Source organism: Perca flavescens, chromosome 8 (genome assembly GCF_004354835.1).
Source record: "Perca flavescens isolate YP-PL-M2 chromosome 8, PFLA_1.0, whole genome shotgun sequence".
NCBI lineage: Eukaryota > Metazoa > Chordata > Actinopteri > Perciformes > Percidae > Perca > Perca flavescens.
This window is the reverse complement of record NC_041338.1, coordinates 6,957,748-6,974,446: the sequence shown is the minus strand read 5'-3', so window position 1 is coordinate 6,974,446 and position 16,699 is coordinate 6,957,748. Positions and strand designations below refer to the sequence as shown.

Sequence of the window (16,699 nt, the reverse complement as noted above, 5' to 3'; positions counted from 1 at the left end):
CACTGGACAGCAGGTAACGTTAGCCTACCGTTAGCTAGAAGCTGGAGTAAACACGGTTAAAATGCTGACAGCTAAACGGTGTAAAAGTGTGTCTGTCTGATGTCCCCCCCCCCAGTCAGTGACTTGAATCTGTTCGGTGTGTGCCGTGCCGTCGTCAGTCAGTCTGGGGGGCTGTCAGCGTTCATTTTGGCCGACCTGAAATGTTCAGTCGCTGGCAGGGCAGACGGGACTCACCCGGAAATGGCGAGCAGAATGAGGTGACTAGAGTCTCTCAAAATCTTTAATCTTTAAACTTTATTGAGCTGAAATGAAGACTTTTTTATTAATAAGGGAAAAAAATCCACTAATTAACCCTGACAAAGCACACCTGTGAAAGTGAAAACCATTTCAGGTGACTACCTCATGAAGCTCATTGAGAGACCACCAAGGGTTTGCAGCGCTATCAAAAAAGCAAAGGGTTACTACTTTGAAGAATCTAAAATATAAGACATGTTTTCAGTTATTTCACACTTTTTTGTTAACTACATAATTCCATATGTGTTCATTCATTGTTTTGATGCCTTCAGTGAGAATCTACGATGCAAATAGTCATGAAAATAAAGAAACGCATTGAATGAGAAGGTGTGTCCAAACTTTTGGCCTGTACTGTATAATTATGACTTTATGACATTTCATAAACAGCTGATTGAGCGGCAGTGCGCTGATGTTGCGCGATGTTAGTCATGCGGCCGAGTGCATTTGACCGGCATAAAATCGGCATATGTCAGACTGACCTGCAGGTTGCCGGTCATGGCCGGTCACGTCAAAATCGGCCAATTCCGGTCACCGGCCGGTCAATCGGTGCATCTTTAGTCTCAATGTTTTATTGTTTTATTTCAAGTGAATACTAGTTTGCTAGAGGAGTAACTTAGTATTTGAAATAATGCAGTAATACAGGAAGTGTGCATTTAGTTTCCATGCTTATTGTGTTTCCACAATAATATTAGTGAGTAAGTCTACTGAAATGGCCACTTTAACAGTGGAGTGTGATGTGTAAGATGAGAAAGCAGAGGTTAAGTCATGTATTTCATGGCTGTAAAAAAACAAAGGGCACCTGTACATCTTTGCCTAAGTGCAAACCAGTACAGAAGGCATCAATACATTGTTGGGGAGGGTCATTGAAAATGTATTGCTGGCGAAGGGAGGGTCAAGTCTAGTTTGAGTAAATAATGAACAGTGTCTTAGAGAAGCAAAATCTGCTCTACCTTCCATATAATATACTCAGAGGCATAGTGGGAAACTGCAGTTGTACATGGAAATGGTACAGTGAGGCGAATGGTGTTCAGCTGTCAAGAGTCTGAAATCTGTTTAGCTTAATAACAGTGAAGTGGCTCTGGAAAGAGCTTCTGCTTTCCCTTCAACATTCCTCAGCTGATTGGCCATCTGTCCTGCATACTTTGAATCTGACTGAAGCTCTTTGTGTCCTGCTGTGTTCCTGTGGTTGGGTATGGGTAGACATACAGTAGCCTGGACTCAAGTGCAAAAAGATGGCAATGACAACTTTAAGGAATATTTTATCAGACCAACTCACAGACACTGTGAACACTTACACATGTAATTTAACTCAAACAATATACAATAAACAGTAAAGCCAGAAGGAGACTAAGGCGAAACTGGCCTGGACATAAACTGAGCTGCAAAAAATGCAATTTAAAAGGCCTATTTTTATTATCTTAACTTTATGTTTTTAACTGAAACTTGGTTAGATGAAAACAACAGTGGAGCTGTTTCTAAATCAGCCCCTCCCAACGTTAGGTCTTTGGTAGAAAATAGAGTGAAAATAAGAAAGGAGGTGGAGTTGCTGTTTTATTTAACAATGATTTCCAATGCAAGACCATTTCAATTCAAAAATATGCTTCTTTTGATTATGTGGCTCTTCAGTTAATTTCCTCCTGTCGAGCTTTGTTATTAAATATCTATGGTCACCAAAATATTCTGCAACTTTTTTTAACGTGCTGAAATATGTTGCATACCTGTCGTGGGTGCTTTCAACATCCATATTAGCAAGCTCCAGGACAGCAGTGCTATCGAATTACCTTGCATTCTGGATAGCGTTGGCCTGACCCAGCCTGTGTCAGAGCCCACACACAAGAAGGGTCACACTCTTGACCTAGTAATAACAAAAGGTCCCACTATTTCTAGTGTTGTGGTTACGGATGTTGCCCTCTCCGACCACTCCTGTGTATTCTTTGAAATAACAATCAGTGTCTGCACTAAGGTACAAACAATAATGATCACTAAGCGGTACATCACTGAAAACACCATCAAACTGTTCACTGAAACTGTCTCTGCCACTCCTGCACTCTATTTAAACTCTGTTGATGATTTGGTGGATCATTTTAGCTCCAAAACTAGAAATCTTATTGATGTTCATACCCCTGCGAATCTCAGTTATTTCTGATTTAAAAAAAAGCACCATGGAGAAATGCCACACCTGTGAAGTTTCAGAAAAGAAAATGTTCAAAAGCAAATTGTAGCTGGCGAAAATCAAATCTCCAAATTCATTTTCAGATTTATAAAGATAGTCTCTGCACTTATAACACAGTACTAAGAAATGCAAGACAATTTTTTTTCTCAGAAATTTCCAAAAATAGCAATAATGCACGCGCCTTATTTGCAACTGTTGGCAGGCCAATGGGCCCATATCAAATCTCCCATTTCTGGGAAAATCATAGAAAAGGCCGTTTTCAGTCAACTCAGCACCTTCCTGGCACTAAATAACTTTTTATGTTTTCCAATCAGGATTTCCATCTCATCACAACACCGAGACTGCTCTCATGGAAGTACTGAATGACATCTATTTAAATACAGACAATGGAAAAATCACTGTCTTAGTTCAGTTGGGTTTCATTGCTGCGTTTGATACAGTGGACCACATGATACTGCTGGACAGACTAGAAAACTGGGTCAGACTCACTGGCACAGCCCTTAACTGGTTTGAATCCTATCTGCAGGATAGAGACTATTTTGTGTCAGTTGGACCTTACAAATCTGAACTAACGGCAATGCCATGTGGAGTTCCCCAAGGTTCCATTCTTGGTCCAGCCAACTTCAACATCAATATGCTCATGCTATATGTAGGGCTGGGTACCAAACGTTTATACTTTTATGGTATCGAAAAATATACTCCAATCCTGTGAGTATCGAAAAATTATTTATCTTTCGGTGCCAAATTTCGGTTCCAAAAGCGTCTGAGCGCGTGAGCGCAAGCTTATCTGTCCTCTCTGCATATTGACACAGAGCGGAGCTCTGACCGACACACACACAAACACACACACACACACGGAGAGGTGCGGACGGAGTACTGCAGTAGTGTCTGCAGTGTCTGCAGTTTTGTTGAAGTCACAGAAAGTCACGGTTGGTTTCAAGTCTGTTACAGTTTTTTAAAACTTCACGCAGGCAGCGTTTGCTGCGATATGATATTAATGGCGAGCCGAAAGCGGTCGCCGTGCTGTTGACGTTACACTTCCTCTTACAAGCAGCCACAACGGTGGTTTCTCTGCCCTGATGACTGACTGACAGGCTGAGCTTGCAAGGCCCTTTTATTAATGTTACTCTGAGTGAGCAGTTTTACCAGAATTTTTTAATTTTGATAACTGTTTTGATTCACAATTAATGTGGAAAATTAAAGCTTTGTGTTTAATGTATTTTTGTTGATGCTGAAATGGATTTTAAAACATATGGTATCGAAAAAAGTATAGTTAGGAATAGGTATCAAAACTGAGGTATCAAAATTGGCACCGGATCGAAAGATTCTGAACGATACCCAGCCCTAGCTATATGCTAGCTCACATTTTGAAAAACTCTCTTTAGTGGCCCCTCTTAACCAATAATTGTACAATAAATGGAATTGCATCATTGATTATTCTTTGAACTATGTAGAAGTTCATAACCAGCAGAGTAAATCTTCTTGTTAATTTTTCCGTGAGTTTTTTCCTTTTGTGTGCTTAACAAATTTGAAATATTTAAGGGGGGGGTCTTTGCATTTCAGATTCCAATCCAACATGAAGGTTTCTTTCATTAATGTTTCATTTCTCTATTTGTGTGCCTTCAGTTTTCGCAGCCGCAAGTATGGCGACAAGTTTGCTGAGAAGTTGTCCTCCATTCTGCCAAAATTCACAACGCTGAAAAAACTAGAGTAAGATTCAAATTTCTTCTTGTCTTCTTCCTACTCTATTTCCTTTCTAACAGTCTCCACAGTTTTTTAAATCACTCTTTAATTCCTATCTAGCTTAGCAAAAGTGGAGTGGTTTAAAGGCAGGGTTGGTAATGTTTAAAAAGCTTGCAAGATTTGAAAGTAGCAACTTCTCGGGGCTTGGTCTAACCCCTCCCCGTGCCCTCGGGGCTCCAACCCACACACAGACGTGCGCGAGCACCGCTGCGTCGCGGCTTCAGAGCAGAGCGAAGAAAGGACCGACATTTTACTCACGATTGCAAGTAACCTCAGCTGTAGCAACTTTTGCTAAATTTTCTCCTCCATTCTCCAGTAAACCTACAGTAACTCCGGTGGCGACATCGCGCTTTGAGCTCAGCCTCGTATACGGGAGGGGTCGAGTACGCGCAGTGGGGCAAGGAGGCATTTCATTGGTTCTTTGTAATCACTCATCACTAATGCCGCGAGGCAGTGATTGGTAGGCATTTCAACAGGATTACAGCAGCAACGCTTCTTTTTTTCAGAGCCCATAAGTTATTTATTGCTGTCGGGTATAAAGACCATTTCAAACATTATATACTACCTGTATATAATATATATTTTTACCTGATGAAGGTCTGAGACCGAAACGTTGTATTTTTCTAAATAAATTATTGCTTGCGTAATGGTCAGTGTGCGGGATTTTCTCTAAACTTTTTTATCTGCTACTTTTATCATATCCTACGCACCTGCCCAACAAAAGAGGTGTGCAAAAAAGCTTTCCTACGTTGCAAACATTATATACAAAAGTGTATATTGGAAATAGTTACCAACCCTGCATTCTCCAGAGTGTACTCACAAATCAATGGAATTCCCTTTGAAATACTGCAAGGAATGCACCATAAGTAGTAGAAGCAATCAAACACCCCAACAACGGTGATTGGCTGATTTTGTCTTTGTCTTCCCAAGGTTTTGTGGCGCCAGTCTGACTACCACGGGAGCAGCTAGTTTGGCCTCCGCTCTACAGAACTGTCCAAACATCACAGAAATCAAGTATATTTGTTATGACATAATTTCACTGCTACAGCAAATAACATGTCCTCTGGCAGCTTCATTGGAGTTCCTCAGTTCTTTGGAAATGTGGGAACAGATTGTTGTGTTTCTGTCTAAATGGGGTTGCTGACTCCTGATACCTAATATAATGGTGAAATATTTTGGGTGCAGGGCTAAACTTTAACACCACGCTTTTATTTTTGTGTTTCAGTCTGAGTGACAACAATCTGAAAGACGGAGGAATCAAACACATAGCTGATACTTTTACCAAACAACCAAGACTGGTCCTGGTAAGGTAAGTACATACTTCCAATTATATTAAAAACCCAGATTTTGCTGATTTTTAGCTGATTCCGTGCATAAAAGTTCAGTGTTTGTGCTTGTTCACCTTGCAGGCTGGGTCAAAACAACAGCTCTCTAGAAGCAGTGGACTATCTCATTGGGAAAATGTCTTCATGTTTGAACATCCAGCACCTTAATGCAGAGTATGACCACACCCTGGCACACATGCAGTGTCAACTTGTTATGTTTGCATTATTTAACACGCTACAGTACATCCACACAGGCTCTTCATTATTGAGGAATAAAGGTCGGGATACTACAGGGAAAATAAACTCAGAATATATAGAATTTTTTTAGTATTTGCACACAAATTTCTTTTTCGATTATTACGAGACAAAAAGTTAGAAAATTCTAGAAAGAAATTGAAATATGCATTTTTGTGTTGGGTCATTTTCCACTCACTATCACACTTTCAACATGCAACGGCAATATATTGGTGCTGTCAGCATTTCTGCAGCCAAAATATCTTCTCAGTCACATGCAAAATTGAGTTTTAGAAACTTACTTTAGAGACCTCAAAGGAATTAAGTAAAAGGACATCACAAAGTAAACTTGTTATATATAACTGTTATACAGTATTTTTTTTTGTTTTGTTTTTGCAGTGGGAAGAAGGAGTTGACCGTAACTTTCTTCCAAAACTCTGATTTGAACAGGTGAGTTTAATGGATGGACATAATGAGTAAATACAAACCAGTAATTCAGTGTCAATGAATAACATCCTTATCAAATGAATACTGCACATACTAAAATTCTGTTATGTATTCCCCTCTGCAGCCATATAACTAAATCTGAACCAACAATCAGGTAAGGCTTTAGATGATAACACTCTTATCAAATGTTGACCACTTTCCAGATCTTTACTAACATAGCCAGTTTCCTTGAAATTTCCTCCTTTAAACAAGGCGCTTGTACCTTGACCTTTTTTTTTAACAACTTAATCTGATTCTGTGACGTAACTACTGCCTGACAGCAGCTATTTAAGTTTAATTCATGTGCCGCTTCCTTTGAATTTGAAACAATTTTGGTTTTAATCTTGCGCTACAATTTGTTTTCCAGCTTGTTGAACCACACATGGAGCAAGCCTAAGATGCAAAAACTTGCAAAGTCACTGGCAAGTTGCCCCGCCTTGTCAGTCCTGGAGTAAGTAATGTTAAATACGCCTCTTTTTTAAATTTAGGATACCCCTAACGATACATAAACATACCAAAACAGAATAATGCAGTACTAAATACAATAACAATAGCCATTTATTGACTTATTGTGTAATCCTGGCTTAGCTATCTTTACAAAAGATAGTAAGTGTAAAAAAAGTAAGTGTAAGTTGGTAGAATTTCTGTCTGTGTATCAGATTGCGTGTGTGTGTGTGTGTGTGTGTGTGTGTGTGTGTGTGTGTGTGTGTGTGTGTGTGTGTGTGTGTGTGTGTGTGTGTGATTTAATGCTCCCACAGTTTATGTTGGCAGCTACCTATGTCGTGCCCTTTTTTGTCTCTGACATTATTTTAACCCAACATTCTGGTCTATCAGTCTGTCCAGTAACTGTTTAGGCAACAAAGGATTGAAGAAACTGTTGGACATCCTGCCTTGTCTTAGTAACATCCAGGAAGTAAAGTAAGACTCACACACACACACATGACAATAAAAGATACATACAAAACAATTAAAAAACATCAGAAACTTTACTGGTGAACTTTATAGCAAACCCCCCATATAAGTTGTTTTTTATGATATGCATTTTGATGATTTTTTTTTTATTTTTTTATTATTATTGTGTGTTTTTCAGCGCCAGTAACAATGGCATTGGCATGGAAGGAGCGGTAATGCTGGCTGGTGCATTGTGTTCCCATAACAACTTAACACAAATCCACATCAGGTATTCTTTGTTGTACTGTTTAGGCTTTTAATGATTTTATTAGAGCAGCAATAGAGTGACCACAACGTTTCACCAACGTGGCGAGCTGCCAGTTAGAACTGCAACAGCAGCTTAACCGCATTTGTGTCTGTTTATAAAGTAGTATAAAGTATAAAAGCCATAGAAATTGACATATAGATCAATTGATTGGGGAGACAGTGGTCTTGTTAACTATATACTGTTGTTAACATGTGCAGATTGTTAATCTTATAGTGTCCTGTTGGTTTTACAGCCATGGAGAAAGAGAGCAGGTGATTCTGAAGTTCGGCCCTGACGAAAGGTAGAAAAGCTGCATCTGTGAAATCCTCCACACAATCTGGAGACCTCTGTCTGCATTTTAATGTGTCAACTAATGAGCTCATTCTATGTTCTTTTTGTAGGGATGACAAACAGCAGCTAAAAATGTTCAGGTACAGTAAGCCGATAAAGAGTTTAAAGGAAAGGCCCACAGTTGACAGTCATTACTTTGAAATTAAAATACAAAGTAACCATCCTTTTTAATGCTGCAGGATGAACAACAGCAGCCTCACGCCATCGGACACAACCCAAATCTGTGGACAACTAGTCCAGTGTCGCTCCCAATTTGAGTTAGAGTAAGTTCGATGGTTTCGATTGTATATCCACACGTTATTATTTCATGATTTTGACCGAACAGGTAAACGGTATTATACTTTTATGTTGTGTCAGTTTGTCTCACAGCTCATTGCCAGACGAGGCTATTGAGAATCTGGTGAAGGTCCTGCCGAAGATGGCATCACTGCAGAGACTCAAGTAAGACGTACACACATGCATGAATTATTGACAATGTATATATCTATATACAAAATGTATAAAAAACACAGTAAGAGAGGAGAATCCAAGACATAAAACAACAAAATATCTGCTTTAGCGCGGAAGTTAGATTATAAGAATAAAATAGAATATATATATATATATATATATATATATATATATATATATATATATATATATATATATATATATATATATATATATATACAGTATATTAAATAGAATATAATAGAACACAATACGATATTGTGGTAGATGCAAATAATAATAATAATAATAATAAATGTATTTATTTAGCACCTTTAAAAAACAAGTTTACAAAGTGCTTTTGCAGACAAAGCAAGGCAAAAGCAGGATGTCCAGAGGTCAATAAAACAACAGACAGCCTGACTGTGGGGCCAAAAAATTATCAAGACAAAATTGGGTAAATAAAAACCATAAGACAAAAGACGCAAAACATCGTAGAGAGTAGATAAATTATAAGCCCATAAATAAAAGAAATAAAAAAAAGTAAGCAACTCTATAAAGATAGGTTTTGAGAAGTGATTTTAAAGAGTATAAGGATTCTGCGAGCCTTATCTCTGATGGCACAGTCACCTTTTGATTCAAGCCTTGACTTTAGAACCCAGCCAAGGATCTAAGGCTGCGAACTGGCTCATATGGGGTCAACATCTCTTCTATGCAGCTAGGATGTAGACCCAGATGAGCTTTAAAAGTGATCAGTAACATCTTACAATCACCTCTAAAATGAGCAGGGAGCCAATGGAGCGAAGCCAGGATTGGGGTGATGTTATGTCCTCTGTTAAAGCAACACTAGAGAACTTTTCCCACTTTGGTCCCCCTACAGGTTGGAAGCGGAATTGTACATTACATTACATTATGCAAGTTTGCCAGATCCGGTAGCGCGAGATGTTGTTAAGACAACCTGTAGGGGGACCAAAGCGGGAAAAGTTCTCTAGTGTTGCTTTAAAAGCAGTGAGAAGCCGAGCTGCTGCATTCTGAACCAGTTGTAGGCGAGAGAGGGACCTTTCGTTGATGGCAGAAAGGAGAGCATGACGAAAACACGACTGACTTTTTCCAGGTCGGGGGTGTGAAAGCATGGGTTTGATTCTGGAGATGGTAATACATACATGATGGTAAAATATACATGTACACTGCAGTGCGTGCAGGTATAAACAGATAGTAGGAATTTTTTAAGGTAAAGTGTCCCAGTGCGGTGTGAGTAAAGTGTCGTAGTCTTATTGCAGATACACAGATAGAAATATACACAAAGTTGCTAAAAAAAATGAATGTATGAATATTTAAAATTGTAATGAATGCAAGTAAGTAAGGAAGTAAGTCAAGTTTATTTGTTAGCACTTACTGTATCACAGACAGCGTCACAAAGTGCTTCACAGGCAAAATAAATACATACATTAAAACAGATCAATAGTCAAGAAAAAGCACAATAAATCGCAGTAAAACACAAAAGCATAAATACAAAATAATACAGACAGCAGTGTGGTTAAGTGAACGCCTGACTAAAAGCGTTTTTTTAAAGGCGTCTTTAGCTTACAAACTGGATCCTGAATTTAACCTGGAGCCAGTGCAAAGAGGCCAGGATAGGGGTAATGTGACATGACCTCCCGGACCTTGTCAGCAACCTAGCAGCAGCATTTTTGGACCAATTGTAAATGATCTACAGGCGATTTAGTGAGGCAAGTAAAAAGAGAATTACAGTAATCCAAACGCAAAGAAACAAAGGCATGTATAATCATTTCTAACTCAGCGTAGGATACAACACGCCTGAGTTTTGCATGTGTGTGTGTGTGTTATTAAGATAGATTTAGAAACATATATAGATGGCATTGTCCAGACATTGTTGTGCAAATGTTATTTTATAGATATAGGTAGCATACACACAGAGATGAGTCCAGAAATAAATAGGTACAACAATTATATTGATGTGGAAATCTGCTGCAGTGAGTACAAAACCAAGCAAAGTGCCACTTCACCAGTGTGACATGGCAAACATCATGTGGTATTTTAACAGAGCATGAGTCGTTAATAATGATACTACATTACAAGGTTTTTCTTCATTGGTTCATTTTTCAGCACCGGAGGTTGCCGCTTGTTTTGAACCCAGAATATATTTGTTATAATATTATCAATGACCACTTTCTCATTTAGTATGAATCAACCCTATCCTCTTCCTCTCCAGTGTCAGCCACAGCATTACATCCACAGCTGGAGCCCTGATGTTGGTCAGATGTTTGACTGTCAGTCAGCGAGTCACATCAGTGGAGATCACGTAGGATTATTTTAATGCTCTTTTCTGTATCCAGGCAGTGTGTTCTTTGGCAACACTTAATATCAGTAATTCTATTTAATACAGTATGCCCCTGCAATAACTTTAAATACTGCTTTTAACTCTTCTTCAGGCCTCAGATAGAATCCTTCATTCATTTTGACAGTGTGAAAACCGATCAAGCCAGATGCAGGTTTGTGATTTTTTATTTTTTTTGTCTACTGGTATAAGTACAAACACTTGGTGGGTGTTTGCTTTTCAAACTGCTCGGTCTGTCACTTGTCCAAGCATTCATTGCACATACTGTTCACTATATCAAATCTAACTACTTCTAGTGTCTCTTTAAGTCTGACTGCCATTGTATGTGGTTCAGTATAAATAAAATGATCATAGAACTCTGCCAGCACTGTTAGAAAGTGCTGTCTACCATAACTGAAGATGGAACTTGGCAGCAAATTTACAATTTCTCAAACTGTGAATTATTTGAGAACATTTTCCCTCTTTTTATTTTTATTTTATTCCCTATTTTTTCCCCATTTTAGTGTTAAAACACGAAAACTGCTAAAACTGAAAAAAATATACAACTTTTTAGAGCAGCACACATAATGTCAACCACAGTCACCAAAAAGAAGAAATTGATAAAAGAAAAACTGGAAGTAATTGATTCTCACCGTCAGTTTGAAGTACATGTGCTGTGAGAGCTGTTTACTCTGCATGTTGTGTTGTTCAATTCAATTATTTTTTTATTTATAGTATCAAATCTTAACAGAGTTATCTCGAGCAAAAAGAAAAGTGTGAACACACCATAACTGTCTGTGACTTCCTATCTAATGTGTTGTTGGTCTGTCTCTCTCTGTCTGACTGACTGACTGTGCTCACAGGTTAACTCATTGTAGCCTGAACGGTGAAAGCTTGGAAAGGCTGCTCGAGATCCTACAGCAGTGTCCCCAACTGTCTGACCTGAAGTATGAGCCACAAACAAACCCAGTCTTCTTACTTATACATTATTAGTGAACACCCATATACTGTACATACTAACCGGGACCGGTACTTATTAACACAATATTGGTATGGATGCTGAGTTATTCTTTCTTTTGACTGAAGTTTATCAAGCAATCAGCTGGAAGATGAAGGAGTGAAGCGTTTTCTGGATTCTCTACAAAAGCTCAAAATCACCAACTATGTGAAGTAAGATTTTAATATTGATGTTTACCATTTTCAGTTCTATATTAATTTGTACCCGCCTTATGAAACAAAAATAACAGTGATTTAATGGAGGGCTTGTTAAAAATAGGAAAGACGAGAATTTCAGTTAAAAACATTTGTATTTCACTTTAATGATCTATTTTATGTAGACATGCAGCTAGGCCTGTTGTGTAGAATACTACAAAATGATACAGAGTAAATAATGTATTTAATAGATTAGGCATATGTCAGTAATAATATAGGTCACATATAATATCAAATCAAATGGGTTAAACATAGAATAATACTTTCCTGGTCTTTAATGTGTCATCCACAGTTTGAGCAACAACGGTCTGAGCCAGCAGGGGCTGTTGGATGTGGCCAGCACACTGTGCACCTGTAACAACGTCTCCGGTGTCGAAGTCAGGTAAGTCTGAGCATTGTGGAAATGAATGAACAAAGGTCCTAGAAAGATAGCAATTTAATAGGGGGAATCCATGCAGCATAGTATCGTGATATTTTCCGTGGCACGACTAACAATACACAGACGTCAAGTGTCATTCTACTACTATATACTGTATGTGCTGGTCAGTTTGTCTGCTTGACAATCCCATTTTGCAATACAATTGAAGTGAAACAGAGAAATGTATCTTTTTAGATAAAACAGATGTTGAAGAACAGAATTTTGTGAAATGTGAAATTAGGGGGAAAAAGGGTAATATTGCAGAACATATTAAATTAAAATCGCATTAATATCGTATCATGACATAAGTATAGTGATGATATCGTATCGTGAGGCCTCTGGTGATTCCCACCCCTACAATTTAACCGATTGTTGAAAGCATGAAAAACTGGCAGAATTAACAGAGTCCTTTTCCCTGTTTGTCTCTTTGTCCATGGACTCAACCTTCTGATGTCTGCTGCTAGTTTGGGAGCAGAGGAGAGGTGTCTCATCTGGTTTACACAATGTGAAGGTTGTGTAAACATGCTGAGGTAGGACAAAATTACAAGAGTACTAGTAACTAGCAGCTCCTACAGCAGCAAGCATTGACAGATGGAAACAAACAATAAGTGGCAAAGATCAGGATGCAGACAATAAACCATTTGTGCAAAAGCACGTCAATAATATTTAATAGCAGCAAGAACATACTGTAACTGATGGATATTAGCAACAACATGATGTGTGTGTGTGTGTGTGGGGGGGGGTGACTGTGATTCTGTGACTGTAGCTCTCTGTGTGCTGTCCGAACAGGATTGGCATTTTGTTGATGTTGGTAATTTGATCAAATTTGGGATGTTTGTGTTTAAATTTAGGGACATATTAAGTTAGCTAAATATTTATTTAACTAATCCTGGCTGGAGTTGTATGCATTCTGAAAAAAATAGTTCATTGCCAAAACAAGCAAAAATCGTCACCATATGTTATCATCGCACGGTGGTGCAACTAATGCTACAATATGTCAGAGCAACACCACTGTTTGATTGTTAGCACTCTTAACAGACAGCTATAAGGCTCTCTGTTTGTTGTCTGACTAGGTAGTTCAAAGGTCTCAGTGCCTATTGTGTCCATCAGTTAGGCAGTATATACTGTACCTTTTAAAAAGTCCTCTTGTATCGAGTTTTTCTTTGTTTGTTCTCTCCTCCACCCTCATCTTTTCTGCATCCCTGCCAGTGTCAGCGAGAGCAGTTTGGAACATGACCATCTGGTCAGACTAGCAGAGATCATGTCTACCTGTCCCAGTCTGACCAAACTGGAGTAAGTACACCTCCATCTTGAGACCATCTTCTACTTTCTTAAAAGTTTAGCTAAAGTTCAATATTCACATGTAACCGATAAACTTATCAAGGATCATTATAACATGAGACCATCAAAACTGCTCCATATTCCTATGCAAGGATGACATATGGATATGAAATGCCAGCAATAAGTGTTTTTGTTTTAATGAGCATGGAACATTGAACAGTCAAACAAAGAACATTTATCACAAAAGCTAAAGTTGTGTAAACTGTAAACTGACATTTCCGATATGCCTCAGTTCAATAGCAGCATCTACATATTGCACCTTCTACGATAAGTAATACAAAATAAATGAAAAATGCACTGAAAATAGGAAATAATCTGGGATATGTAACATTATTCCAGCATATATCTTGTGAAAAAACAGTAAATATAATAATAAAAACAGGAATAAAAAATGTTAAACCAAATGTTACACCAATTTACACCAAATTAATCGCGGTCTTCACGATTAGCTAATTGCATTCTTTCAAATCTCGATTTCGATGTGAAAAGGATTAATCACATTTAAAAATCATCTCTACAGCTTCAGCTTATGAGGAATTATTTTTATTAAAATGTAATTGCTTTAATGAAAATTCTTTGTTTTATGAAACCCTCTCAAAACTGCTGAAGAATTACAATTTTAAACCAGATTTAAACAGACTAAAGGTATTTTTTCTAAGAGATTGACAAAAATATAGTTTTTTTTAATGCATGTTTTTTTTTACTAATTTAATGTGAGTATATATGAATAGAAATCGCTCAGAAGGACATGTACTGATTAAAGTGTCTCAGGTTGTCCAGTGTTTATCTAATTACTGTTTGGTTCACAGATTCAAGAACAATTTGCTGCAGTCGGATTGGATTGAAGGCTTTGTGAAACTGTTAAACAGCAGTCAGAGGGGACTCAGTGTCAGGTAAGAAGTAGTCTATATCCACGACGTTCCACTTCGGAGTTAGCTGCTCCTCAGATCTCTGCAGGGTAAATCCAGACAGCTAGCTAGACTATCTGTCCAATCTGAGTTTTCTGTTGCATGGCTGAAACAACTTTTGAATGTATATACAGTGTTGCCAATAGCAATAGTAGCTAGCTCCAGCTCCAAAAGTCGCTAGAAGCTAGATCACGTCATACGCTCATTTGCATATGTGTTACGTCTTACGCAATCATTTGCATAAAGCTTAGTGGTTGTGTCAGCAGATAGAAAGAAATAGAAATCTTTAGCCAAATAATCACAAACTCACTACAGGAATTAAATTAGAATTATTATTTAGGTAGCCTATATTTGAAGTAAAAAAAAAAGAAATTCTAGAGACAAAGTCACTGAGTTGGCAACACTGCGTACACATGTTCCACCAAAACAAGTTCCTTGCAGAGGTGCCATGGCTCTGTCCGGCACTTAGCGCTGCCCAAGGCGATTGTGATTGGTTTAAAGAAATGCCAATAAACCAGAGCACATTTTTCTCCCATCCTGGAATGCTGTGTGGACTAGCCTGACCCTCCTCCGCAGCGCTGTGGAGGAAGGTCTGACAAAGCGAGACTAGGTAAGAAGGAATACAGTAGATGTAGCCAATGCCGTTGTGTAGGAACATTTTGCTGTCGCTTGTTTCTTCCACTTCAACACCAGTGACTAATTACCTGGGAGTAAGTTCTGTCAGTATTTCCTCTGTAGCAGTGATAGGTGGGGAACTTTACGCTTAGATCTTTATTGTTCAGCTTTCCTTTTCTTAGCATACAATCCATATTGGCTTCTTTTTGTCTTGGCAAAACACATTGCCGTGTTCCTGTCCAAATAGCTGAATGAACTGGTGTTGAAATACTGAGCTGTATCACTCTCTCTGTCTCTCTCTTGTCAGTATTGAGGAAGATTGGATCAGATCTGAGAAAGCTGTTAGTTTGGTGTGTCGCTGTCTGGACCTCAGCAGCAACATACACACTATCAGGTGAGATCTGCAAATGCATGCAAGTACACATACACACACTGTGACAGTTTGACTTTTGTATCCGTTTTTATTATTTGGTCAATGAAGCGACCTGGAGTTTGTAGTGAGCAGATGTCAGTGGCGGATTGATAAACGATTTAAAAGGGATTAAACGACATTACTTATTTTCTGCCGTGGTCGATGCTCTGTGCTTCTCCTTCAAGAGTTGAACAGTTGCGCAAACTGGGGGCGAATCGGTGCAGAAATGGGCGTTTTCAGGGTTTACACAGCTAGTGAAAATCTGGTGATGAATTCCAGGTTCCAGGGTTTGCAGTGAAACACATACTGTTTGTATGTGTAACATCACTGTATACTTTTACTTTGCAGGGTTCACCACAACACTCTACACCTGTCTTTGATGAAGTCCACTGAACTGACCTCAGTCAGGTAAAATATTTAGGTTGCATATTTTATTTAAATTACAGCCCCCCTCCACTCCAAAAAGCTTAATGTTGCTTCACTTGACCTTTCCTGTGCATAATGATGTATGACACTATAAACTAGGGCTGTTCTCAATTGAAGAAATTCTTAGTCGACTAACACTCATTCAACTGTATCGACTAATCGATTAGTTGATTTAATCGACGGATCTGTAAATCTGAGTTTCTCCGCAAAGAGTCATGCAAAAGCACCACTTTAATTCTTGTGTTTACCAGAGATGTGCTCGTACGTTTCTTGGAAATAAGTCATTCAGCATGAAAAAAGCATCAAACATGATCGAATAAAGAAATCCAAGTTGACTAAGACCAAAACGACCGATTAGTCGACTAATCGACTAAGAGGGAGCAGCCCTACAATAAACCATGCATCTTGTGAAAATGAAATGAAAATGTATGTGGAAATGTGAAGTCTCCAGTGCACAAACACTGAGAATGGACTGTTCAGTAGGAAGTAAGAGACATCTTGTATATGTCTGGAGGGGGTCAGAGACATGAACAATAAACATATAGTGTAAAATATATATCAAATGTTAAACTTTAACTTTAGGCTGTGCTGTACGCATAGACATTTTGTCATTGCATGTTTTTGTAAGTAGCTGATAACAGCAGGAAAGAAAATGCCAGCACATAACTTAAATAACCTATCCTCTCCTCTCCTCTCCTGCAGCCTTGTGGACTGTGCAGTAGAGGGGTACCAGCTTGCATCTATGAAGAGCATCATCTCGAGGTCTCCTTTACTGACAGAGCTGGAGTTAGTACTC

General features: G+C 38.5%; 1 protein-coding gene across 1 annotated transcript in view; it reads left to right on the top strand.

Annotated features, from left to right (window-relative positions):
- nlrc5 (NLR family, CARD domain containing 5) overlaps positions 1 to 16,699 on the top strand; it is a 57,852-nt gene that overhangs the window by 28,677 nt on the left and 12,476 nt on the right. The window contains exons 13-36 of the mRNA XM_028585883.1: positions 4,094 to 4,177; positions 5,141 to 5,224; positions 5,436 to 5,519; positions 5,620 to 5,709; positions 6,169 to 6,219; positions 6,341 to 6,370; positions 6,623 to 6,706; positions 7,090 to 7,173; positions 7,346 to 7,435; positions 7,707 to 7,754; positions 7,855 to 7,884; positions 7,984 to 8,067; positions 8,162 to 8,245; positions 10,467 to 10,556; positions 10,687 to 10,746; positions 11,435 to 11,518; positions 11,658 to 11,741; positions 12,076 to 12,165; positions 12,666 to 12,731; positions 13,411 to 13,494; positions 14,352 to 14,435; positions 15,373 to 15,459; positions 15,826 to 15,885; positions 16,606 to 16,689. Of these exons, the coding sequence (XP_028441684.1) occupies positions 4,094 to 4,177; positions 5,141 to 5,224; positions 5,436 to 5,519; positions 5,620 to 5,709; positions 6,169 to 6,219; positions 6,341 to 6,370; positions 6,623 to 6,706; positions 7,090 to 7,173; positions 7,346 to 7,435; positions 7,707 to 7,754; positions 7,855 to 7,884; positions 7,984 to 8,067; positions 8,162 to 8,245; positions 10,467 to 10,556; positions 10,687 to 10,746; positions 11,435 to 11,518; positions 11,658 to 11,741; positions 12,076 to 12,165; positions 12,666 to 12,731; positions 13,411 to 13,494; positions 14,352 to 14,435; positions 15,373 to 15,459; positions 15,826 to 15,885; positions 16,606 to 16,689 (1,800 nt within the window). The remainder of the gene's footprint in view (positions 1 to 4,093; positions 4,178 to 5,140; positions 5,225 to 5,435; positions 5,520 to 5,619; positions 5,710 to 6,168; positions 6,220 to 6,340; positions 6,371 to 6,622; positions 6,707 to 7,089; positions 7,174 to 7,345; positions 7,436 to 7,706; positions 7,755 to 7,854; positions 7,885 to 7,983; positions 8,068 to 8,161; positions 8,246 to 10,466; positions 10,557 to 10,686; positions 10,747 to 11,434; positions 11,519 to 11,657; positions 11,742 to 12,075; positions 12,166 to 12,665; positions 12,732 to 13,410; positions 13,495 to 14,351; positions 14,436 to 15,372; positions 15,460 to 15,825; positions 15,886 to 16,605; positions 16,690 to 16,699) is intronic.